Source organism: Bos taurus, chromosome 17 (genome assembly GCF_002263795.3).
Source record: "Bos taurus isolate L1 Dominette 01449 registration number 42190680 breed Hereford chromosome 17, ARS-UCD2.0, whole genome shotgun sequence".
Classification (NCBI taxonomy): domain Eukaryota; kingdom Metazoa; phylum Chordata; class Mammalia; order Artiodactyla; family Bovidae; genus Bos; species Bos taurus.
Window position 1 is genome coordinate 60,708,386 of NC_037344.1, and position 25,045 is coordinate 60,733,430.

The following is a 25,045-nucleotide window of genomic DNA, read 5'->3' on the forward strand; positions in this document are numbered from 1 at the left end:
GGATAAAAGTTGGTGAGAGCAGACAGGAAGTCCTAAATTCAGTGGTCTTCTCCCATGGCCTGGGTCTGCCCTTACGTGTAGGGGTGTTTGTAGTGTCTCGGGCTCACACAGTTCTCTGGGCCCTGATGATGTTTCTGGAAGGGGAGCCCCTTGGCACCAATTTAAAAAGCACATCCACTTCTAAAAGCCCATCTGGGCGTTCACATGCATAGGCTTAAGGAAGCCATTTGACAGATGGAAAAACTAAGGTTCAAAGGGATGGGGCCACTTGGCCAGAGCTGAGAAACCCCACATGTCCATCTGATTCCAAAACCCATGTGTTAGCACTTCCTTCCTTCATTCACATATTCACTTAAAGCGAGTGTTGGCTGCAACCAGACGGTGTGCCCAGCCCCTCTGCCCCACACCCCCAACCAGCCCCAACCCCTCCCCAAAGAAAAGGACTCACCAATTAGACATTTTGGAGGAAGGCCAAAAGGCTGGGCCTTAAAATGTCTCTTGGGAACAGGCCCAGGATGGAATCAACTCCTCCAGGGGCCCCAGAGAAGTAGCGGGCATCCCTTTAGCAGCCTCCACAGCCCCAGTCTCCATCCAGCCCTCCCAAGCAGCTTTCTACCTGCACGGGTGACCTGGGATTCCAGACCAGCTGTGTCCCTGCCCATTGGCCAAGAGGCCACCGATAGCCATTGGGATTCCATGTAGAAGCCGCCACCTTCTCCGTCTTTACCTGGACTGCCGGTCGGTCACTGAGGAAGAAGAGCAGACTTGAGGTTCAGCAACCAGAACATTCTTTTTTTTTCTTTTTCTTTTCCTCCCCATGCATGCGCCTTTAATTTCTCCCTTCTCCGAGCCCACCGAGCCTTTGTCCTTTTGCAGTTGCAGCTGTTTTTATTTGCCGCTGCTGCTGTTGTTTTAAAAGGTCTATTTTCACATGGAATGTTATCCAATTAGCAGAGCAATGTGTTGGCTTAAATAAACACTTGGGGGGAGCCGGCAGTAGGGAGATGGGATGGCGGGCGGGTTGGCAGGCAGCGTTCTCCTCACTGGTAAACAGCCGCAGCTTTAACTGGGGGGTCGCGCCAGTTGACGTCTCCTTTCCCACTTCTCACTTTTTGCTCGCTGCCTGCGGAGGTGGTGGGGGGCAGGGAGGGGTGATGTGGGCACACGGCCTCAGGCCCACCGCAGTTGGGGTGATACTGAGCATCTCGTAGGGGGAGTCCCACCGGGCCTCTCCGCACCTATGAACTTCGCCTTGCAAATTCCACCAAAACGAGACTGGTGGTGGGAAGAGGTGATGGTGAGCGAACCACACAGAGCTTCTCAAGGCGGAGACAGCCGCCTCCGTGCTGGGTGCCTGGCCATGGTGCAGGCGCCATCAACAGCTATCGCCATCAGGCTAGTGATGGTATGCGGTCTGCACACATTTGCTTATCCAAGTGCAAGGACAGCAGAGAGTACAGCCTGCTCCATGGCCCCGAAGGAGTGCAGCCAGGGACTGAAGGGGACATGGCCCCACGGGAATGAGGAATCCAGGCTGTGTGCTCCCCCGGGCAGCCCATGTTCTAGAAAGGCAGGGCTGCACAGTGGTTAGCAGCGTGGCCGTGAAATCAGAGCTGCCTCCTCCATCTGTGTGAATGTGCACAAGGGCTGTTACGTCCCGCACCCCAGGTTACTCGTCCCCACAACCAGAAATAGTAGTACTACCGCCAGGCAGCTGTGAAGGTTAAGTGGAAGGATGCGTGCCAAGCGATTGCCATAGGCTTTGGCAGAGGGCAGCAGAGAAGGAGAGGCAGTGGTGTGCTCTGGGCCCCTGTGAGGTGGTTTTGCTGCACTTTGGAGACTGGGGTCGGTTGTCTGTGTTGCCTTAACTGGACGCAAATCCGGGAATTAGGGTGCTGTCCCCACTGGTCCACTGAAGCGTGTGTGTTAAGTGTGTGCATTCATGCTCGTGGGGTTCTTATTTATTTATTTTCAGTGTTGATTGCACGGAGTCTTCACCGCTGTGTGGGCTTTTCTCTAGTTGTGTCGAATAGGGGCTTCTCTCTAGTTGTGGTTCGAGAGCTTCTCATAGCTGTGGCTTCTCGCGTCTCGTTGTGGAGCACGGGCTCTAGACGCGTGGGCTTCAGTAGTCATGGCATTCAGGCTTGATTGCCCCACAGCATCTGGGATCTTCCTGGACCAGGAATCGAACCCGTGTCTCCTGCATTGTCAGGTGGACTCTTAACCTCTGGACCAACAGGGAAGTCCTTATGTTTGTACTTTAATTGCAAGTTTTGCCTAGTTCCTATCATCGGGGCCCGGGGCTAAAAGAAAGCACCTTTGAATCCTGAGCCTTGCATTTGAGAGCAAGGATTTGGACTCAGCCAGCGCATTTATGGGCTGAGAACCCGGGATCAGGACAAGCCGCCCTCCTGCAACGAGCAGATGTTCATCCATCACCACCGGGCATGAGTGGCCCAAAGCGTGCCCGTGTCCTTCTGTCCCTCTGTATGTCCTGCAGCTGCCCCACCCCCGTGGGGTCAGAGTGGAGGCCATGGGGCTCCACCGCTCTGAGAAGGGCCTGGGTTCAGATGTCCTTGTCTCAGATTTACTCAGCGGTCTAGACCAGTTCCCAAGGAAAGGTAACCAGCCCAGCTGAGCTGACCGGCCTTTCTCCCTCCCAGTGGCACAAAGTTATCATCATCTTAAAATCAGATTACCAGGAATTCCCTAGCAATTCTGTGCTTAGGACTTTAGGCTTTTGCTGCCGAGGGCCCAGGGTTCAGTCCCTGGTCGGGGAACTAAGGTCCTACAAGCCGTTGTGGTATGGCCCAAAAAAGTAACGATAAAACTACACCACCAAGGGCAGAATCACCGGTCCCAGCAAGCGCAGGCCCTGAGTGTGTGCCGGGCGCTGGATTAAATGCCTGGTCATGTATTCTCAGCCTCAGGAAGCCTGAAACTCCACCACTTTGTAATCGAGAAAGTGAACACCGAGAAGTTTCTCGTCAGATCAAAGGCAAGAAAGCACCAAGACCAAGCTTTCCGTGCTGCTGTGAAGCCCAAGGCCATCGCCACACCCCACCGCCCCACTGCCTGGTCACTCTGGGCCCTCGGCTCCCTGGGGGGGCCTCTTTCTCTAGTGGCTCTTTTTTCCGTCTCTGAGGTCAGAGGTCATGTGTCACCTTCCTGTTCCCTGGTTCTGTCCCTTCATTTGGGCTCTTAGTAGGTCCTCCAGTGATGCTGAGTAGAGTTGAGCTGTGTGGATGGATGGATACAAGGTAGAGACATCTAGTCATCTGAAAGATTTGGACACAACAGCCTAGAAAATGGGTCCCTGAGCGTTCCTTAGAAAACTGCCCTCAGCTCCACGATATCAGACCTCAGAATGGCCCTAGGTGCTAAGTGGGGGGCCCCCAGTTGGAGTCACCAGTGTTGTGCAAAGAACCCCACTTATTCAGGGGGGTAGCTCCTCCCCCGTGGAGGCCAGAAGCAGCTGGAAGATTTGCCAAGAGCACGCGTACAGGAGTCCGGGAGTGTTGGGCCAGGGACAGAAGTGATGTGTCCCTCAGGCGCACGGTCCAAAAGGAGACGATACCAAACGTCCCAGGGTGGTGGCCCCCCCTCTCTGGAGCCGCCAGCCCCTGGTGTCCGACGCCCTCGGCCGAGAAGGAGCCGAGCTCCCAGCAGGGCCAGCACTCCGAGCTCACGTGGTCGTTCTTGGCTGGCACAGGCCATGATTCCTCCAGGCAGCGGGGACACAGATGGTTTGGGACAGGTTGGCGGCATCCGTGTTCAGGTGGATCTGGCATGTGCTGAGAGATGCTGCCCTCCCTCTCGGCAGGAGACAGCAGAGGGCCGAGAGATGCCCTGTCTTCTCAGGACAGGAGGCCTGGCCTGGGTCCCTGAGACGGGAGTCCTGCCAAGGGCATCGAATGGGCCTTTGTCGCCAGGAGGCAGAGGCCTGTCTCCAGGGAAAGCCAAAGAAAGACCTTCCAGCCGGCGCTGGAGGCCGGGGCTCTCAGGGCCTGCAGTTGGTGGCTTAGGTCAGAGGAGGTGAGAGAGGCGTGCTTCTGGGATGGCCGGGGCAGAGAGCCGGGTGATGGGGACAGCTCCGGACCCAGGCCTGAGACCTGCTGTCTGAAGCGGGCCGTCCATCTGCCCGGGTCAAGGCAGAGGGGACTTCAGGCGGCCATCTGCATCAGCAAACAGAACCCAACCCCAGATGGTTCAAGGGAAGAGATTCATGGAAGGGTAAGAAGGGCTCAGGGGCTCACCAGGGACCATGCAATCCACCCCCTCCCAGGGCCAGTGACAGTGGGAGCTGCTGCCACCTCAGGCTAAGGGACCTTGAAGGGACAGGTGAGGGCTTGAGCTGTCAAGGGGGAGCCACCAGCAGGAGCTGTCGTCCTCGGCAGAGGGAGCAAGGGAGAAAGTCCCCCAACCTCTCTGATCCCTCCCTCCAGCCTCCCATATGCTTGTCCTAAATTGAACCCAGGGCCCATGAGCCCTGGTTATTCCCTACAGGAGAGTCACCCCGGAGAAGGGGTTGCAGAGGAAGAGCAGAAATAACCAGTACGGGCACATGGGATCGTGGCAGGAATGGCCCTGAAGTGGCCCAGTTAGGGGGGTGTCTTGTCATCCGTGGCCGCCTCCTCTTTGCCGAACCACTGCATCCTTAGAGTTCTGTTCTGCATCTTCAGGCTTCAGCATTTACCCTGCCGGGGGACCGATCAGGTGTTCAGCCAAGTCCTAGCGGCGCAGGGGACTTCCCATCCCGAGGTCCCGAAGTCACGCATGTTGGGAGCGGGGTCTTTTGTCCATCTCGGTGCCACACCCAGAAGTGTGTGTGTGTGTGTGTGAGGTCTTGGCCTAACCAAAGGCGGGGTCTTCTGTCCATCTCGGTGCCACACTCAGGAGTGTGTGTGCGTGTGTGTGTGTGTGTGTGAGGTCTTGGCCTAACCAAAGGCGGAACCTCGGACTTGATGGGCCAGATGTACTCATTTTCCTGCCACCTGCACGGACTGAATCCAGGGGCTGGGGGAGCCAGGGCAGGACCCCTAAGTCCCAGGCAGCCCTCCGTCTCCAGCCAGGACCAATCTCAGCATCCCTCCCGGTCTGGAGATGTTTTCAAGACCCTCGGTGGAGAAGACTCCAAGGCTGTATCCACTGATCATGTGTTGCCCCGAGCAGTGTGCTGCGGATAGCAAGGATAGAGACCTCCCTTGGAGGTCCAGGTCAAGCTGGGGAGCCTGGCACACAAGCAGATGCTGGAAGACAGCTGGGGGCGCAGGGCACAGCATGGGGGGTGCTGGAGTCTGTAGGAGGGGAGCAGGGGACCACCAGCAAGTCGGCTCTGACAAGGGGAGCCCTCCAAGGCTGAGGAGAATGTTGTGAAGGCTCAGAGATGGAACCCATAGAGGCGGAAAGGATAAGTAAGAAGGACCTTGTGCTGTGCTGTGCTTAGTCGCTCAGTCGTATTCGACTCTGCAGTCCCATGGACTGTAGCCCACCAGGATCCTCTGTCCATGGGGAATCTCCAGGCAAGAATACTGGAGTGGGTTGCTGTGCCCTCCTTCGGGGGATCTTCCTGACCCAGGGATCGTACCCAGGTCTCCCTTTATAGTCTGAGCCACCAGGGAAGCCCAGGAATACTGGAGTGGGTAGCCTATTCCTTCTCCAAGGGAATTTCCCGACCCAGGATTCAAACCAGGGTCTCCTGCATTGCAGGCAGATTCTTTACCAGCTGAGCTACCAGGGAAGCCCAAGAAGGACCTTGACATGCCTACAAACTTTGGCCTCAGTTTTCCTCTCCTTGAAATGGGAGCATGACCTGTCTCCTCATGAGTAGGCTGAGGTCATGTGCTTAGAGTTCTCTAGAGCCCAGGAGATCTGTAATCCTGGGTTTGCAGCCCCTTGGATGGCAGGGGAGGAACACAGGCACCAGAAGCAGGATTTGGCGAGAAGCAGGGAGCTGGGAACAGCTAACTTGCCACTTCCTCCTCCGTTGGCACACCCAGCCCTGCACAGAGCTCTGGACAGCCCGCCATGACTGAGGCCCCATGGGCACACCGTGCCTGGAGCTGAGGTCTGGGAGGCTTTTCTCTGGGGAGAAGGTGGCTTGGATTGGGAGGAAGCTGCTATCAGACAGCAGTCCAGAGGGTCTGGGGCTGGGTCTCCCCCTCACCATTCCCCTGTCTCAAATATATAACAGGCTCCTCTGGGCTCTTTTTTTCTTTTTAAGCAGATCATTCTTTTAAAATTAATTAATTATTCCTGGCTGCACTGGGTCTTCCTGCTGTGTGCGGGCTTTCTCTAGTTGTGGCAAGCGGGGGCTACTCTTCGTCATGCATGAGTTTCTCATTGCAGCGGCTTTTCTGTGGAACATGGGCTCTAAGCTCGCGGGCTCAGGAGTTTCGGCTCCCAGGCTCTAGAGCACAGGCTCAGCAGTTGTGGTGCATGGGCTTAGTTGCTCTGCGGCGTGGGATGTCCCGGGGCCAGGGATCGAACCCATGTGCCTTGAATTAGCAGGCAGATTCTTAACCAGTGGACCACCAGGGAAGTCTTAACCATTTCTTTTTTTAAGTCCTTACTGAATTTGTTAACAATACTGTTGCTGTTTTATGTTTGTTTGGTTTTTTTTTGGCCCCAAGGCATGTGGGATCTTAGCCCCCTGACCAGGGATCGAACCTGCACCCCCTACAGTGGAAGGTGAAATCTTAACCACTGGACCACCAGGGAAGTCCCCGGGCTCTTTTAAGGAAGCCCAGATTACTCGGAATTATACACGGCCAGTTTTAGCCAGGAATCACTGTCCTTCCTGCCCGGGACAGTTTGAGGCCACCACATTCCAACCAGCAAGGCAATGGGGCTGGAAACACAACCTGATTTCCTACTCACCTGAGGGGATTAGAACCAGGAAGGGTAGTTCTGCTATTTTTAGAGATTCACATATTGTGCTCTAACCTCAAATACAAAAGAGCTTTTGTAGCCTACTTACTATTGTTCCTGCTCTTCAGTGTGGCAATGGGAAGTCAGGGGCACACGTCATAATAATATCAACAGCCAGCCTTTAGTGAGAATTACCATGTGCCGGGCAATGTGGTGTTAGACTTAATAGTTCATTGAATCTGCGCAACCATTCTTCTTTGCTACCTCTAGATTTACACATGGGGAATCTGAAGTGCAGAGAGGTTAAGCAGCTTGCCCAAGATCACACAACTTACAAGCGATGAAGCAGGGATTTGAACCATAAGTAGGCTTAGACTGTAAAGAATCTGCCTGCAGTGCAGTAGACTCGTGTTCGATCCCTGATCCAGGAAGATCCACTGGAGAAGGGAATGGCTACCCACTCCAGTAGTCTTGCCTGGAGAATCCCATGGACAGAGGAGCCTGGGGGGCTACAGTTCATGTGGTCACCGGAGTCAGACATGACTGAGCAACTAACACACAGACACAGCCCAGATCCAAGCCCCCAGCCTTAACTGCCATGCACCCTCATGTCTTAGAGTGAAAAGCCCTTCCAAAGAGAAGGGGATGAAAATTTGAAAGGGGTGACAGGAGGCTGGGAGACGGAATTTTTAGTAATTCCCACAATGAACAGGGCTTCCCTGGTGGCTCAGCCGTAAAGAATCTGCCTGTAATGCAGGAGACACAGGTTCAATCCCTGGGTTGGGAAGATCCCCTGGAGGAGAAAATGGGAACCCGCTCCAATATTCTTGTCTGGGGAATCCCATGGACAGAGGAGCCTGGTGGGCTACTGGGGTGAGCCTGGTGGTCGGTCCATGGGGTCGCAAAGAGTCAGACACAACTTAATGACTTTACCACCGCCACAGTGAACAGAGACTGCTCCAGGCTTTGTGTGGCACTGGAATGGAGAGCGGGTAAGAAAGAAACACAGATGTGACGACTGGAGCTAGAGAGAGGCTGGGGTAGGAGCATCACGCCTGGACCCTCCTTCCAGGCTCCATTATCACTTCTTCGGACCCTGACTTAACCCCTCCCAGAGGCCGCCGTTCGGCCACCCCCACCCAACCGTGTCCCCGGGACCACCGCTCCTCAGGGACCCTGGCACCAGAAATACCCACCATGCCAGACTTGCAACCAATTTCTCTCCCCCCTCTTAAAACCCCAACTCCCCCAGTCAGGCTGTTTCTCTGCCTTGCCAGCTGAGAACGCGTGTGTTTTAAAGCTCTGAATGGGCCATTTCGGCTCGGAGTCCAGATGCATTTTTATATCTGTGTGGGAAAAAAATGCAGAGGCTCGGCTGGCAGTCAGAAAGAGTTTTTAAATTAACGTTTTAAAAAAAAGAAAGTTTCCCGCACCTGGCCCCGCTCAGAAAAGCACAGAGAAGAACAAAGACATTTCTTTAATTTGGCCCCACCCACATTTAATTTTTAAGAGATAACGTGTCCCGCCCAAGTACTTTTCAGATGCAGCTGTCTATCAAATACCTACCCTGTGCCAGCCTCGGGGCTCATACTGTGTAAGTCACACACGTAACCCCATTTTACAGGTAAGGTAACTGAGGCTCATAGTGGGGCAGTTGGCTTACCCAGGGTCACACTTGTCTTCCTAGGCTGCCATGGCTTAAAAGAGCAGTGTTGTCTTCTCTTGGTGGGTGCTTGCTAAGTCGCTTCAGTCATGTCCGAGTCTTTGCAACCCCATGGACTGTATAGCCCGCCAGGCTTCTTTCTCCATGGGATTCCCCAGGCAAAAATGCTGGAGTGGATTGCCATGCCCTCTTCCAGGGATTTTCCCGACTCAAAGATCGAACCCGCATCTTTTATGTCTCCTACATTGGCAGGAGGGTTCTTGATCACCAGCGCCACCTGGGAAGCCCTTAGTGTCGAGGCCAGAAATCCAAGATCAGGGTGCGGAAGTGTTGGTTTCTTCTCAGGAAATCTCTGTTCCACGGCCTCTCCTAGCTTCTGGTGTCAGCCAGCATTCCTTGGCTTGTGGACATCACTCCAACCTCGGTCCTCACGGGCATTTACCCTGTCCATGTCTTCTCGTGGCCATCTCTTGTAAGAATGCCAGTCACCCTGGATCAGGGGCCCGCCCTGCTCCACCAGGTCCTTGTCTTAATTTAACTGCAGCTGCAAAGACCCTCTTTTCGAATTAAGTCACAACCTGATGGGGCGTGGAGAGGGTTAGGATTTCCATGTATCTTCTTTGCGACAGGGACCCAATCCAACCCATAACCATCACAGTACAGATGAGGTTAGAAAGGGCTTGGTTCCGGTCCAGACCACTGCTGGGTACGCACTGCCTCCTCGCAGCATCAGAGAAGCCAGAGGGACATGCCCCCACAGCGTCTCTTCTCGTAGCAGATGGCGCTGACTGCTACCCAGAAGCAAAAAGCAAGACATTGCTGCCAGCTGCTGCTGCTCCCCGGTGCTCACAGTGCCCAGGGACCTGCCCTCTTCAAACTCAGTGCTAACCCAAGGCCCCTCTACCGAGAGAAAAAAGAAAAATCAGAGCTATCTGTGGCAGCAACACCACCTCCAAGAGAACTAGTATCTATTGAGCGCTTGCTGTGTGCCCCCAGGCTGTTCTGAGCACTTTGAGTGTTAACGCTACTCTAGAACCCTAGAGGAGGGTGCAGTTAAAACACCTATTTTATAGATGAGGAAACTGAGGCCGGGGGGGTTTCTTTAACTAGCCCAAGACCCTGAGGCTAGGAAGTACAGGACCCGCCCTGCCCACGCAGAGTGGCCTCAGAGCCCAAGCTCCTGGCCACCAAGCACCACCAGCTCTGTACGTCAGGGATATTTTGGGAAGGGCCCCAGCACAGAGCCGTTTAGCTCTAGACCCGGTGATACTGAAGACAGAACCTGCTGGTGCCGTACAATTCCATTTATATGAAGAACAAGCAAATCTGCAGACCTGGAAAGTGGACTAGTGTTTGCTGGGGCTCCCGGGGGGTGGGGAGTGGCTACCGGGGGTCCACAGTTCCTCTTGGGGTGATGATGGTTCAACGAGCTCTAAATGTCCTTGTCCATCACTGTTCTGAAACAGGTGTGGGGACGGTCACATGACTGTGAATAGCCTAAAAGCCGTTGCATTGTAGATGGGTGATGAGTTATATCTCAGTAAAGCTGTTACAAAACAAAAATCAAAAAGAGCAAAGTAGGCAGCGTGCAGGGGAGGGTCAGGAAGGGTGGAAAGCAGGAGGCGGGAAGAGCCGGGTGGATGCTGGCAGCCCTGAGCGTGGTTCTGCAGAGGGCAGCAGAGAGCCGGGGGACGGAACCCCCAGGGCCGGCAGAGGACGTATCTGCCACCCGGTGTAAGCACGGGGCCCGTGTGCTTGTCATCGAGGGGCCAGACCGGCTCGGCTTCCTCAAGAGGCGCTGCCCCGGAGGAAGGCCAGCCGACTAACAGGCTCGCCGTCCCCAGACGGGCTGTGACCCTGGCGGGGAGCTGGCCGCCTGGCCCACGCACCAATCACAGGCCGGGACGGTGGCTGTTGTGACCACCCCACCAGTTGTAGCTCTGCCCTGGTCACGTAACCCCCTAGTGGAAGAGGAGCGCGCAGTGCCTCCTCACACCCCTGCCAGGGAGCGGGTGTCCCGGGGCCAAGGCTGGCCTTTAGCTATGCGGGGCAGGGGGCCAGGCTGCGAGGAGGTCTCCGCTCACACTCTGTGTCTCTCTCCAGAGAGCCTTCAACGCCCTGTGTCACAGCACCCACCTCTACGGCCGGAGGCTGGTGCTGGAGTGGGCCGACTCAGAGGTGAGCCTGCCGGCCCTGCGGCGCAAGACGGCTGAGCACTTCCACGGTAAGAGGACTCCCCCGCCCCTCCATCTCTCTGCACCTACTTTCTGTATTCCTTCTGCTTTCTCCGAGCCGGTGCGGGGTGCTGACCTCTGCGGGTGGCATCAGTGGCCTCCACACCATTGGTGTTTGCCCGTCGAGTCCGGTCATCGGGAGGCCTGGAGGAGGTCAGGGAGAGGGGCAGCCTGGGTCAGGGTGGTCATCCTCACCACCCCACCCCCGCCGCCTCCCTACCTGTCCGGGTGCTGCCGGCTGGCTGTGACTGCCACCAAAGGCCACAGCTCCCATCCAGTAGCCCTCTCCACCTAGCGAGTGCTCTCTGTCCAGGGTTCAGGGGCCCCTCGCCCCAATTTCTCTGCAGCCGCTACCCCTTTACTTGTGCGTCCTCAGTTGCCCGTGTGCTTCCTGCCAGAACCAAGCCCTGCCTCTCACAAGCCTTGGTGGTATCACCCGGCCCCGCCGATGACTCAGCCCACCCCCGCTAATTATTAGTGACCCCTGCCATGCCCCGTCCGGCAGTGCAGCACTGACCTGGGCGGGTGGCCGGGGTTGGGTCCAGGTGGAAGGCGCCGGATCCAGACAGGCCTCCCAGCAGAGGCGACGCTTGTGCCCACAGAAGGGCTCCCCGAGGTTGTTATGAGTGTGACAGTGGAGAAGCAGGCTGGCCAGCATGACGGGAGCAGGTGGAGTCGGAAAGGGTGGCCGGAGGGGCTTACACAAGCCTTGCCTTCTCCAGCATGTCGTCCAGAAGTGGAATGGAAGCCCTGTGACTGTAGCTTCGCCCACCAGACTCTTTAGAACACACCCCCCTGCCCAACCCAGGGGCCTCTCCCGCCTAATCCTTCCCCACCACACCTCCCTCGGAGGTCACCGTCCCCAAACGCCCAGCAAGACACTGACTTTGCATATGCTCTTCCCTCTGCTCACAGTGCCTTGCCTCAAGTTTTTTTTCAACCTGGTCAGTGCCTATCTAGCGTTTAAGGTCTAGCGCAAAGGATACCTCCTCCAGGAAGCGTTCCCTTTCCCCGCTCCTCAGGTTATCAGTAACGGCTCTGTCCTCCGCTGTTTCCACGGGTGTTCCTATATCTCCTTGCCGCGTCATCATGTATTTCTTTACGATTCTTCTCCCCGCTGGACCAGCGCCTTTCCCATGGTGGAGACTGCACCACTGGGCTTACGTTTGTCACTGATGGGTTGATCTCTGAGCCCCCATGCCAGCCGGGGCCCGTCCAAGACTGGGGAATCCATAAGTAAAGGCAGACGAGAAACCAGAGACGTTAGGACTAAGTACACAGCCACAAGCACACGACTCAATAAGTCCCCAAATCCTATCTTTATCGACAGCCATTGACAGGCCCAAATGCACCCATCGGCAAATGTTTGTGTAAGGGACTCTTCCATCCCCCCCTACCTCTCCTCCCTGGGGCCAGCGGGAGAGTGCAGGCTCAGCAGTCCTGCCCTGCCTTGGAGAGCAACCCCCTTCAATAGATTGATCTCCAAAGACAGCCTCCCCCCAGAAGAAAGCCACAGCTGGAAGCGCTTCTGTGAGATTGGCCATCTCCCCAGGTCAACTGCAGGCCGAGGCCCAGACGGGCAGGTATTAGGTTGGCCAAAAAGTTGGTTTGGGGGACTTGCCTGGTGGTCCAGTGGTTAAGAATCCACCTGCCAATGCAGAGGACACAGGTTTGATCCCTGGTCTGGGAACTAAGATCCCACATGCCCTGCAGCCAAAAAAAAAAAAAAGAAGGGGTTAGGGTTAGGGCATGTGGGACCGTGCATGCCACCACGCAGCACACCTGCTGAGCCCACACCCTAGCAGCCGTGCTCTGCAACAGGAGAAGCCGCCTCGACGACAGCCAGGTACCAGAACTAGAGAGTAGCCCCCGCTCGCCGCCGCAGCTAGAGAAAAAGGCCACGTGCACCCAGCAGGACCCAGCGCAGCCAAAACAAACTTTTTTAACAGTTTGTTCATGAACTATCCGGAGAAGGCAATGGCACCCCACTCCAGTCACTCTTGCCTGGAAAATCCCATGGACGGAGGAGCCTGGTAGGCTGCAGTCCACGGGGTCGCTAAGAGTCAGACACGACTGAGCTACTTCACTTTCACTTTTCACTTTCATGCATTGGAGAAGGAAATGGCAACCCACTCCAGTGTTCTTGCCTGGAGAATCCCAGGGACGGGGGAGCCTGGTGGGCTGCCATCTGTGGGGTTGCACAGAGTCGGACATGACTGAAGTGACTTAGCAGCAGCAGCATGAACTATCTTTTGAAAAAACTTGACGATGGTTTGGAAAAGATGGTATGGGAAAAAAACCAAATGAACTTTCTGGCCAACCTAATGCAATAATAGTGGGAAAAACAGCAGTGAATTTGCATCTATCTTCCCATTCATGCTCTCACAGCACTATGCAGTGGGTGTGAACAGCCCCATTTTGCAGATGACAGAACTGAGACCAGCTGAGTGTAGAGGGACTCATAACAGCTACTGTGTATTAATAATAAGGACTTCTTCTGTGCTGGGGCACCGTCTGTATGTGACACGCATCGTGTCTCTCATCCTCACAGCAGCCCCTGCTGCCGTGGGTACTGCTGTCCCCAGCTTGCTGCTGTTCAGTCGCTAAGTCGTGTCGACCACATGGACTCCAGCACGCCAGGCTTCCCTGTCCTTCACCGTCTCTTGGAGTTTGCTCAAACTCATGTCCATTGAGTCAGTGATGCCATCCAACCTTCTCATCCTCTGCTGCACCCCTTCTCCTCCTGCCCTCAGTCTTCCCGAGCATCAGGGTCTTTTCCATTGAGTCAGTTCTTCGCATCGAGTGGCCAACGTATTCATCGTACAGATAAAGAAACAGAGGCATGGAGAGGCTCCGCTGAGTGCCTCCTAGCCGAGCGTCCTGGGACCAGTCCCTGCACCGCCTGGGGCTTCTGTTTGCCATTCCACAAGTGGCTCAGTTGTGTCTGACTCTCGCGACCCCATGGACTGTAGCCCACCAGGCTCCTCTGTCCACGGGATTTCCCAGACGAGAATACCGGCGTGGGTTGCCATGTCCTTCTCCAGGGGATCTTCCCGACCCAGGGGTCGGATCCACGTCTCCTGCATTGGCAGGTGGGTTCTTTACCGCTGAGCCACCGGGGGTGGATGCCCTCAGTCACCCCGTTTTACAGATGAAGGGACTGAGGCTCGCATAGATGACAGAACTTGCCCAGGGTCACCTAGATAGTAGGGGGTGGAAGCAGAGTTTGCACTCTCGGACAGCCTGGCTGTAGCACCCCATCCTTGGAGTGACACCCCCTCCGTCCCTCCCCAGTAGGCAGAACGCTGTGGGGGAAGCAGGGCAGACACGTCAGCTGAAAACCGGTGCTCTGAAAATGTCAGCCCTCTCACCCACCTGCCCATTGTCTGTGGATCTCCTTGGGAACGGGGTACCGCAGCGGCCCTAAATACTCAGAATAGGGCTGCTGGCCTCCTGCCCTGCTGGCTGCACCCTTTTCCCGGCTCTGCCCCTTTCCCATGGCGAAAAGTACCCAGCTCGTTTGTGTCAAAATCTGCATTGTTCAGAGCTTCCAGGGCCCTGGCAGACTTCAAGGGCAGGTGGGATCCATGCCCAGTGCCTCCCCCCGGGCCCTGAGCTGTGCCAGGAAGGCACTCAGATCTCAGGTGGAAGCCCCGAGCCCCATTTGCCCAACCCGAGCACCGAGGCCACGACAAAGGGCTCCCTGGGGAAGGTGGGCCTCGGAATGAAAGGCCGGCGTCTTAGCCATTTGGGGGGATCCAGCAGGGAGCTCACTGGTGACACCGTGGCCTCCGAGGTGGTCAGAGTGATGGAGAGGCCCGCCATTATGGCTGGTGCAGTCACCGTGCACCACCCCAAGTTCACCCTCACCTCCGGGGCTCAGCTCCTCCACCAGGCCCGCCGCTCCCCTGGGGGAGACCGTGGGGACAGGGTGCTGCTGGGCCGAGGGCTTCCCAGGCCCTCTGACCAGCTCTTCTCTCCCCTGTTGGTCACTGACAAGCCGAGGTCAAGGCGCACAGCTCCACGAGCAGTTCGGGCCAAGTAATACTCATTACTATTATTATTCCCATGACAACCTTCATCTGTTAAGCCTCAGTCCGTGCCAGGTACTGTCTATGGGCTTTCACAGGTACTAATCCTGCAGAATCCTGGCAGGTAAACACCGTCATTATCCTCCGTTTCCCAGATGAGGAAACCGAGGCCCAGAGAGGGCCAGTGACTTCCCCAGGGGCGCCCAGCCACTAGTGACCGAGTCAGGAGTCAGAGCTGGGCCTCTAGCCATCCTGCTGGCTACCCGTGAGCAGCTGTGCACATGGCCCCTTACGTTTCACCCCAGTCTGTGCAGTGACCTCAGGCAGGTTGCTCCGCCTCGGTTTGCCATCTGTACAGTGGGACTAGGGTGTTACCTCAAAGGCGGGGCAGGGGCCGGGGCTTACAGGAGATGATGCTTCTGAAGCTGAGGGTGCCCAGTGAGAAGGCAGCAGATGCTACATTTTCTCCCCTCCCCTGCCAGGCGCTTACACATCCTGTTTTCCTTGCATTCCTGTGGACCCAGGCCAAGGGAGGATGCTCTCTGGGCAGAGGAAAGAGACGTAAAGAGGAATCCTAGTTTTTAGAAGCCCGGACAACAGGGAATATGTGAGAGAGAGGAAGGGAGGGAGAGAGAATGAGAATGAAATGCCCATCAGCTGGGCAGGGCACGGGATGGTGTGTTTGCATCTGATCCTGGATGCTACCTGGTCCCCATGCCTGGCACACAGAAGGTGCTTCTCAGTACACGGTAACAACAAGGAGGAGGAGATGGATTCCTCGCCGATAAAAATTAGTGCTGTCTGGCCATCTGATGCGATCGTGGGAATTAAATGCCCTCAGCCCCCTGTCTCAACCTCACCACTTACCTAGGGTCCCTTATCAGCAGCCACAAAAGCTCAGAGCAAACCCCCCAGTGCCCCTTCCCCAAGGCAGGGGTGGGCAGTCTTCATTTCATCCACTGGTGTCCCTGATCACGTGGGGCATTAGATAGTCCCTGGTGAATTGACATTTAACAAAACACCCATCAAATGGACCAGCCGAGAGCAGGTCTTTGAAAGTCATTGGAAAAGCTGCCCCGAGTAGGCAAAGCCCTTGACTCCGGACAGCGACACTCGCGCCCAGGGATGAACACGACCACCCCGTTCCTCAGTCCCGCCTTCCCGTCATCTCCCTGCCTCCCTTCCTGGCCGGAATCAGCTATCTCATCCACAGCTCTGCGGCCCCCCAGCAGGTGAAGTGCTATTCTTCGGTGCCTTGCATGCGGGAGGGTGAAAAGAGAGAGCACGGAGGGAAGAAAGCAGAAAGGCGGCCACTGGCTGCGTCCCTTTCTTCCCGAGCGTGTTACAAACCAGCAGGGTCAGGGCATTGAGAAGCTTTCAGGGCCCCGGCAGGCTGTGGTACCTGCGAGCGCCGCCGACAGAATATAATGGTACGGAAGCAATCCGCCCGCAGAACCCTCTGTTTTCGAGCGCGCACAGCCAGGGAGGCCGGGGCAAACAGGCTTTTATTTGGCCGGGAGCGCGGCTCTGCTTCCCAGCGTTGTCTTATTCCAGCTGGGAGACTGATGGGCTGTGGTTAGCGGCTGTACCTTTCACCTCCAGAGCTGGGAGCGCAGACATGACCAGCGTGGCAAGTGGCTGGCAGTGCCGCCGCTCCCCCACCCGGCCAAGCCAGGCCAGCCTGGGATGTGAGAGCTGCCCTCATCAGGCCCAGGCTGTCACTGGCTTTCAGCATGGTGGCCCTCCCTGCTGGGGAAGTAAGGAGCCCAATTCCTGGGCCCCTGGCTCCGTCGGCCTGACCCACCCACCCGTGACTTGAGATCTCAGCCCAAGTATCAGAGATTGGACTTCTCCCCGACACCTGCCGTCCTGGGAGTTCCCCTGTCACCCCACACCTCATCTCCCTGACACTTTAATGAACACAGGTTCCCATGCCAGATGCATAGTGAGGTCATACTGAAACGTGAGAAAGGTTTATTGCAGGGCCATGCAAAAAGACAAGCTGGCTTCTGACCCCAAAAACCCTCAAGCTCCCCTAAGGGTTCCAGCAGAGCGTATTTAAAAGCCTGTTGGGAGGAGGGGATCCCCGGATCCGTGATCAGATCGTGCATAATTTTCTGACTGATGGTGAGGTAACAGGGCGGTGTCACAGGGGTTAACTTTATCGGTCTTTAGGCTCCAGGAAGCCTGGGGCTATGAGCTCACGGTCATCAGGTGGTCGTTGTTCAGCCGCTCAGTCGTCCAACTCGTGATCGTATGGACTGCAGGACGCCAGGCTTCCCCGGTCCTCCACTGTCTCCGGGAGGTTGCTGAGATTCATGTCCCGTTGGGTCGGTGATGCTGTCTAACCACCTCCTTCATCTCATCAGGTAGTTAACACCCTCCATTTGATGGGGTGGGTGTTCATATCTGCGAAACAACTGGAGAAATTTGCATCAATTATTGCTGTCTGGACACTTCAGAAAAGAGCTAAAGCAGAGGATATGGGGGCGGGCCTGTCCTGGGAAGGCCCCATAGGGTCCTGCTCTGTTGCACTGTGTGTTCACCTCTGTGGTTCAACCTGGCTACTCCCCAAGAGACGTGATCCTCCAGGGGACATGGTCCTCCCCACGTCCCTGGCCTCGTCTTAGCATCCAGCACAGAGCAGGTGCTCACCAACAACCCGTGGGGTGAATAAGCGAACAGAAAAGCCCTGGTCATCAGAAGGGCCCCTTTTAATGGAGCATCTAATGTGTCCTGGACTCTCTGAGAGCAGCCCTGTGTGCTGTGCTGCCAGGGAGCCCTAACCTTGACCCTTGAAACCCCACTGGTCAGAAGAGAGGCAGTCAAGTGCCTCCTTGTTAAAGATGAAGTCAGAGAAAGAGGAGAGAGCTTTGTTGAAGATGTACCGTGCACCGGGGGCGGTGCCAGGTTTCACGCGCTATCTCATTTTAGCCTCAAACTCCCTAGAAAGAGGTGCTGTTCCCGTTTTTCGGAGGTGAAAACAGCCGCAGAAGGGTCAAGTGACTTTTCCTGAGGACACTCATCTTTGCACACTATAGGACAGCTCACCCTATCACCACTGCCGAGACCCCAGCAGTTCCTAAATCCCTAAAATTATCCCCGCACCTTTTATCAGATCTGGGTTCCATGGTCCAAGTAGGACCATGGTTACAAACTACAGCCCACAGCCAGATCCAGCCTAAAGCCCATTTTTGTAAATACAGCTGTTTTTTGGCACACAGCCATGCCCATTTTTCACATAAAGTCTCTAGCTGTGTCTTCACATCATAAGGACAGAGTTGAGTAGTTATGACAGAGACCCTACGGCCCACAAAACCCTAAAATATTTACTGTCTCCCCTTTTAGAGAAAAAGTTTACTGCCCCTAGGGCTTGTGAAATGGCTGCCCTTCTTTTATGTCTGAAGCCATGTGGGTGGCTAATTTCTCCCACATAACCCCCCTTTCTCAGAGAGTGTACTGTTTTAGAGGCATGATAATCACAGTCTCATCCTCCTACCTCAAGTCCTCTGCCTAGGAATCCCCCAGCTTTTCCTGGAGCAGAGGCTCCAGAGCCTTGCTTCCCATTCTGGTCATTCACACCCTCAATTCCCCATTGATCGTCTAATTACCCAGCCTTAACTTGGCAGCAAGGACAAAGCAGCCACCAGAAGAGACAGTCCCTGCCCTCATGGAGCTGGTGTTTGAGTGGGAGAGACTAATGATTTAAAAAGTGATGACAAGAAAGTTCTGATGATCGCAAGCTCTGTGCAGGAAATGCAGAAGGCTAATTTATTCTCCTCAAGGGTGGGAGGAGGGAGGAGAGATTCCAAATGTGGTGGTTTTTGTTGCAGGAAGGGGGACCCTTTCCAAGGCCCAAGAGCGGGCTCTTGTCTAACACTCAGAAATGAATTGTCCAAGGAGACACATGCGCTCACAAAGCAAGAGATTATTGGGGAAGGGACGCCTAGGTGGGAAGCAGGAGGGTAAGGGAGCCCAACAGGACCGCTCTGCCATGTAGTCTCAGGGTTTATGGTGATGGGGTTAGTTTCCGGGTTGTCTCTGGCCAATCATTCAGACTCCATTCCCGGTGGCACATGCATTGCTCAGCCAAGATGGATTCCAGTGAGGAGGATTCTGAGAAGGTGGGTAGGACATATGGACTGGTGTCTCCTCTCTCCTTTTGACTTTTCCCAAATTCTTCTGGCTGGTAGGGGCTTGTTAGCTCCATGTTCCTCACCAGGACCTTCTGTTGTAAAATAATTCATGCACATGACTCCTACAGTGCCTGGCCAGGGCAGGCAGCTTCAGTCAGTGTTCCTCTAACAGTTGCAAAAGTCTTTCCCAGGCGTTGGTGTTTTTGTGTGAGGGAAAGAAGCCGGCCAGCCCAAGAACTGGGGGGACATCCTTCCAGGCAGAGGGAGCCGCAGGTGCAAAGGCCCCGGGGCAGAAGGCTGCTCATAGCAGGCCACTGTGGCTGGAGAAGAAGTCCCGGGTGGAGCGTGGTCGGAAACAAAGCCACAGAGGCCAGCAGGGCTCCCTCGTGGGATCTTTGTGGCGTGGGATCTTAAGGGGTGGTGCAGGAAGCCTGACTTTTCATCAAGTTACATGGGAAGTCCCTCAAAGATTTAAACTGGGGAGTGCCATGGCCCGTTGTATCACACTTCATACTTCATGCTCGCTGCTACACCGGGCAAGAATATGGAATAGGAGTCCCAATGTAGTCGTCCCAGCTGACCAGGGCGGTGGTCTGAGCAGGGACGGAGACCAGAGGGGTGGACAGAAGGCAGTGGTTTGAGCATATGCGGTAAAGATACAGCTGGCCAGACTTGCCTCTGGAAGGCAGAGGGGAAATTAAGGCCAGAATGGAGTTATTTGCTCAAAGCGAGCCTTTCAGAGGATGGTGCTGCCACGTGATGATGAAGCTGGGAAGAGCGGGTGGTGGGGGGAGGTGATCTGGACACGTCGGGTTTGAGACACCTATTAGGACTCACCGTGGGATGTCAGGCAGATAGATCTATGAGTTCGGAGCTCAGGGGCGAAGTCCAGGCAGAGATATAAATTTGGAAGTCATCAGCATACAAATGATATTTAAAGCCCGCAACAGTTCACCAAACCCTCCCCTTCTGTAACTTAATCATTCACCGGACGGCACATTTTCAAAAGATCGGGGACCAGGAGAGCCTGTTATCCCCATGCTAGCCCTTGCAAATGGCCTCCTTGATCTTGGCCATGAAAACATAATCTTCAGGCTTTAAAAATCACAGTCAGGAAAGTTTGAGCAAGCATGTGGAGTCACAGAATTTATTATTCAAAATATCCGTCTGCCATGGATCTTGCCAGCTACCTGGAGACAGAAGGTTCCCATAAGCTCCCCTCACCTCATTTTTATTCCATTTGGGTGTCTCTCATTCCCACCTTAAGGCTTCGCAGTGGCAGCCCTTGTTCCAGAGGCCTCGAAAGACCCAGGAGGCGAGGGAAGACTGTCCTGGATTGCCACCAAGGGTCCCAACAGAGTAAAGGCCACCATGGGCCCCGGGGTGCTTTACAGGAGGTGTTTCACCCCTGCCCCTTGGAAGTGGCTGCGCATCCCTGTCCAGGGTGCTGAATTTAGTTCCTTCTCCTGCTCCCAGCCATATTGACGGGCCACAGCAGGAGAGGTTGAAACTGACCAGGAAACACACTCTTCCTCGACACCCGGCCACCCCAGCTGATGGAGGCAGAATCGAGAGAAGAAAAATCAGGAAGCAGGAGCGGTTTCAGTCATGGTGGCTCCGTGGTGGCAACTGCTAGCAAGAGTACCAATGGCTGGGCCGTGGGGAGGGAGCCAGGCTCCGAGAGCCGAGTGTTTTCTCCCTGCAGAGGCGCTGGGGAGGCTGGAGGGGGCCTGGAGCAAGCCAGAGCAGGTGTCTCCCTGGGCACCCCCTCCCCCTTGCTCCCACCCACCCCATGCCCCGATCTTCTTTGAGTGGTGTTTTGGAAATATTTCCAAGCGCTCCGGCAATATCCTGCACACTGTCTCCGCCTTCCCCCGGGAGTGGCTGTCCGTGCGGAGAAGGTACTTGCTCCCAATCCAGCTAAATTGTTATTGACTTGTGTTCTCTGCGTTCTGCAAACATTTCACTCAGCCATCGCCAGCGAGGCCAGGAATCCCTGCTAGGGCTAACGGGGAAACCAGCTGTGCCGGGCCATTTCTCCTGCTCTTCCTCATCGATCACAGAATTAAACTGACAGAAGGAGAATTTCAGAGCAACTTGGGAGGGGAAGGGGCCGAGCCCGGATTGGATGAAGGTTCAGGGACCTGGGGACCAAAGTGCTAGAAATAGGGGCTGGAGGAGGGTGGACTCGCCTTCGGGTCTGTGGCTGGTGGCAGGGGGTGGCCGGTTTGTTTCTGAACCGTAGGCTGGCCCAGGCCTGAGAAACCCAAGGAAAACACATGGACGAGGAGGTTGTCGTTACTGCTCAGGGCCACAAGTGAAGCTAGTGGGGCCCTGTAGGCAGAGGGGAGAGAGAGTGAAGCAGGCCGCTCTGGTGAGCCGTCGATAAGATCGCGGGTCTGTATTTTGCCTAGAAGATAGGAAATAAGGCGGGTTTTTTGAATTAATATTATTATAAATTTTACTTACTTAGTTTTGGCTGTGCTGGGTCTTCGTTGCGGCACCCGGGCCTTTCTCTAGTTGGGACTCGCGGGTCTCCTCTCCAGTTGCGGTACTTGGGCTTCTCATTACAGTGGCTTCTCTTATTGGCCTCTCTTGAAAAATAAGATCTGACCGCTCCTGGTCCTGCACTCACAGGGTAGCTGGGGCCGGGTTACATGGGCTGTTTGTTTATTGTTGTTGTTTTTCCCCCTTTTGCCACAGTTCGCGTCCGTCCCTGTGGTCACCGCTCAGACCGATTAACTCCATCACATTCCTCCCTGGCGCCTTTAGGCCTTTGCACTTACAGATCCTGGTACAGACAGCATCCCACCTTGGCCTCTTGAGATGATGTTACTGATTCTTTTGAGCCTCTACTCCCAACCCAAGGACTTTGCCAAGAGAAAAGGGACAGGGATCTAATGCTGACCAAGCCCCCAGAAATGGGAAGATCTCTCCAGGCCCGAGACAGGAGAGTGGGGGGCACCTTCTGCCTCTCCTGGTTTCTTTTCCTTTTTTTTTTTTTTTTTTTGGTCCTCTGCAGTGAGTCACCTTCCTTTGGCCTCCCCACTGCCTCCCCAGCCTATACAGGCCTCTCCAGCATCTGTAACTAATGCAGACATGTGCTGGACCAAGCCCCAAAGTCCCCAGGCTTAGCCCAGCCCCAAGGCCCTACCAGGGACTAAATCCACAATAATCCAGGCCAGGCAGCTTCACCAACCCCCGTGGATGGGAGCCCACCAGCCCAGCTACCTGTAACTCCTAGGCCCCCAGGATGCCCAGAGCACAGCAAGGTCGACCTGAGTCCTGAGCACTGTGAGTAATCATAGCAGTAGTCACAGTAACCAATGCCCACCCCAGGCCATTTGCATCAGAACCTCTGGGAGTAGGGTCCAGGTATCAGAGGTTTTCTAGATGATTCTATCAGGCTATGGGTTGGGAACCAATAGCAGCTTTTTTTTTAATTTTAATTGTGCCCCATCTTTGTTGCAGCATGTATAAGCTTTAGTTGCAGCCTGTGAACTCTTGTGGCGTGTGGGTATCTAGTTCCCTGAGCAGGGATCAAGCTTAGGCCCCCTGCATTGAGAGCTCAGAGTCTTAGCCGCTGGACCACCAAGGAAGCTCAGTAGCTCCTGGAGAAAAAAAACAGCTGATGCAGGCAAGGGGGTGCTGACACATGGCCTGCGTCTGTTTCACGCCCTTCCTGTCTAGGAGTGCCTTCTGAGGAGTCTGGGCCGCTGGCTCCCCCTGCAGGGCGGGCAGCAGAGCCAGGGGACACACGTGTCTCTGGGGTGTGACAGGAAGGCCCCGGGACCAGCCCGATCTGAGCTCAGGGTCCCACGTGGGCACATCTTCCCCAAAGCCCTAGAACAGGTGCTACTGCATCTGAAAAATGGGGCAGTGATATCTCCCGGCTCGTGGGAGGCCTGTGAGTCCACGCCCATTCCGCTGCCTGCAGCCCAGAGAGCTGGGCTCGAGGCCCAGGGATGCAGGGTTCTCTGGGCTCTAGCTCAGCCCACTGGCTTCCCCGTTTCCTGAGCACTGCCCACCCTCCGGGTGTTCTTCAAAGACACCTGTGTTTTTACGCTTCTGCGTACCTGGCATTGGGTTGTGGGTGTCCACACCTTATTTGTTGACTGCTCTGCAGTGGCCACTTCGGTCACGCCCTTTCTACAGATAGGAGCACGAGACTCGAGTAGGTCAGAGGTGACTGGGGTGATCACTGGTGTGAGTGACAGAGGTGACTCCTAGTGCGAGTGACAGCTCACAGCCCACCTCTGCCAGCACCGGGACCCAGCGTGGCCTCTGTGGCTACTGGTTCGGTTTGTCATTTGTGGTTTTCTTGGCAGCTGATCCCTAGCACCAGGCCTGGTACAGTGTGTGTGTGTGTGTATTCAGTGACTACTGTGTGTGTGTGTGTGTGTGTGTGTGTTCAACGACTACTTGCTATGAATGACTAAAGGCTGGAACCTTCAAGGCCTGAGATCAGGAGAGCAGGCACTATCCCCATTTAACAGATAGGAACACTGAGGAATGGAGTTAAGTGACTCCCTTAAATCCTTGAGGTGGCACAGGTGGGCCTGGGGCCCAGTCTCCCGCCTGCTGGCTCAGAGAAGATTCTTTCAGATCACACGTGCTTCTTGGGAACCAGCTGTGCTTTGAAAAGGTACCTCCTTGAAACAGCCTCCTTGTACCAATAAAGTGCCACTGGTTTGGTCGTGGGAGCCAGGCTGGTCCTGTCTACACACTGCCCATTATTCTGTGAGCGTCTAGTGTGCGCCTACTGTGAACAGAGCCCTGGGATGCAGACCTGTCTGGGAATCTGAGGATTTTGCCCACGGGGTCCGCAAGTCTGGAGCATGGGAGGCAGGGCTCCCAAGAGCGGGCAGCCTCAGACACTAGGCCAGCCTTCGGGGTGCCCAACACCCCCTCCCCACCCCCGCCGACAGGGCCCACACCCTGTCTCCAGCGCCTCGTGTGCCCGATGGCCTGGGGCAGCAGGCCATCTGAAGGCGGTGGTGCCCTGTCCACACCTGGAATGCCACCCTCTACTCCCCACCCCAGCCTCCTTCCTCTCCTCCCCTTGAGGGACAGACGGGAGAGGGTTACACCTGCTACCCTTTCCCGCCGCCCCCAGCCTGTTGGAGTCGCCTGTTTCGGGTTTAATAGGGGAAACCCGCTACACGGGCCTGCACTTTATACTTTGCCTCACCTGCCCTTCATCTCGGGGAGCAGCGAGCTTCGGGCCTCCCGGAACAGTCATAAAACACCCAAATGAGTGAGGCCTCCATCTCCAGGAGCAACCAGCACACAGCCCATCAGTTACCCTTAGGTGGGGACATGGGCCCGGTGTGCCCAGGTTAGCCGGTTTCAAGAGAAACTAGAAATGGAGGCTCTTGTGTAGCCTTTCCCATTTTTCCATATTAGTAACTTTTTTTTTTTTTAATCAATGATGTCAGCAAGTCCAGACGCTCTTCAGTGTGCTGGCCCCGTGAGGCCCTGCTTCGTGCCGTTTGCTCACCTGTAGACACAGTGTCTGCCGTTTGCGTGCCTTAGTTTGGGTTCCCCGGAAGCAGCCCCTGAGGTGTGGGTAAGGCTCCCAGCAGAGCAGCTGGGAGGGGAGCCGGTAGGCAGTGTGTGTGCAGTATGCAGCCCGGGGGGACCCCCCTAGAGCTGTGCCGCTCCGAACTGTCCCCCAGAAGTCGAAGGAGCCGGGACATCTTTTCAGGGGGCTTCAGTCCCCATCACTGCCAGCCTCCCCTGTGCTGGGGCCAGGGGTGCCCTCGTAGCCAGAGAAGGCCCCTGGCCCTCCATGTGGGTAGGGAGCTGTTAATACATCCCCAGGTTGCCCGCTGACGCCGTGGGTGACCCCCAGGAAGGGGTAGCCGCCACGGCCACTGTTACCTGTCGAGGGTTGGTGCCACCACTCTCATTCGTCTCATGCAGGAGGGAGGTGGCCGGCCCATGTGTTCTCCGTCACTGCACCCGCTGATGACAGTCAGGGTTGGCTCACCTTCATCGCATGCCTCGTGGGTACAGGGCTCTGTTGTAAAGGCCTTCAGCACCTCTGCCCTGCTGATGGCTCTTCGGCCCCCGTGAAGCCAGGTGCTCTTCAGTACCTGCCGAGACGGA

The 25,045-nt window shown here is 55.6% G+C and overlaps 1 protein-coding gene across 3 annotated transcripts in view; it reads left to right on the forward strand.

Moving 5' to 3' along the window:
* The window catches only part of RBM19 (RNA binding motif protein 19), a 120,923-nt gene that overhangs the window by 89,641 nt on the left and 6,237 nt on the right, over positions 1 to 25,045 (forward strand). For all 3 annotated transcript variants that reach the window (NM_001045955.1, XM_024977098.2, XM_024977100.2), the window contains 1 exon segment: positions 10,637 to 10,757. In NM_001045955.1, coding sequence (NP_001039420.1) covers positions 10,637 to 10,757 — 121 coding nt within the window.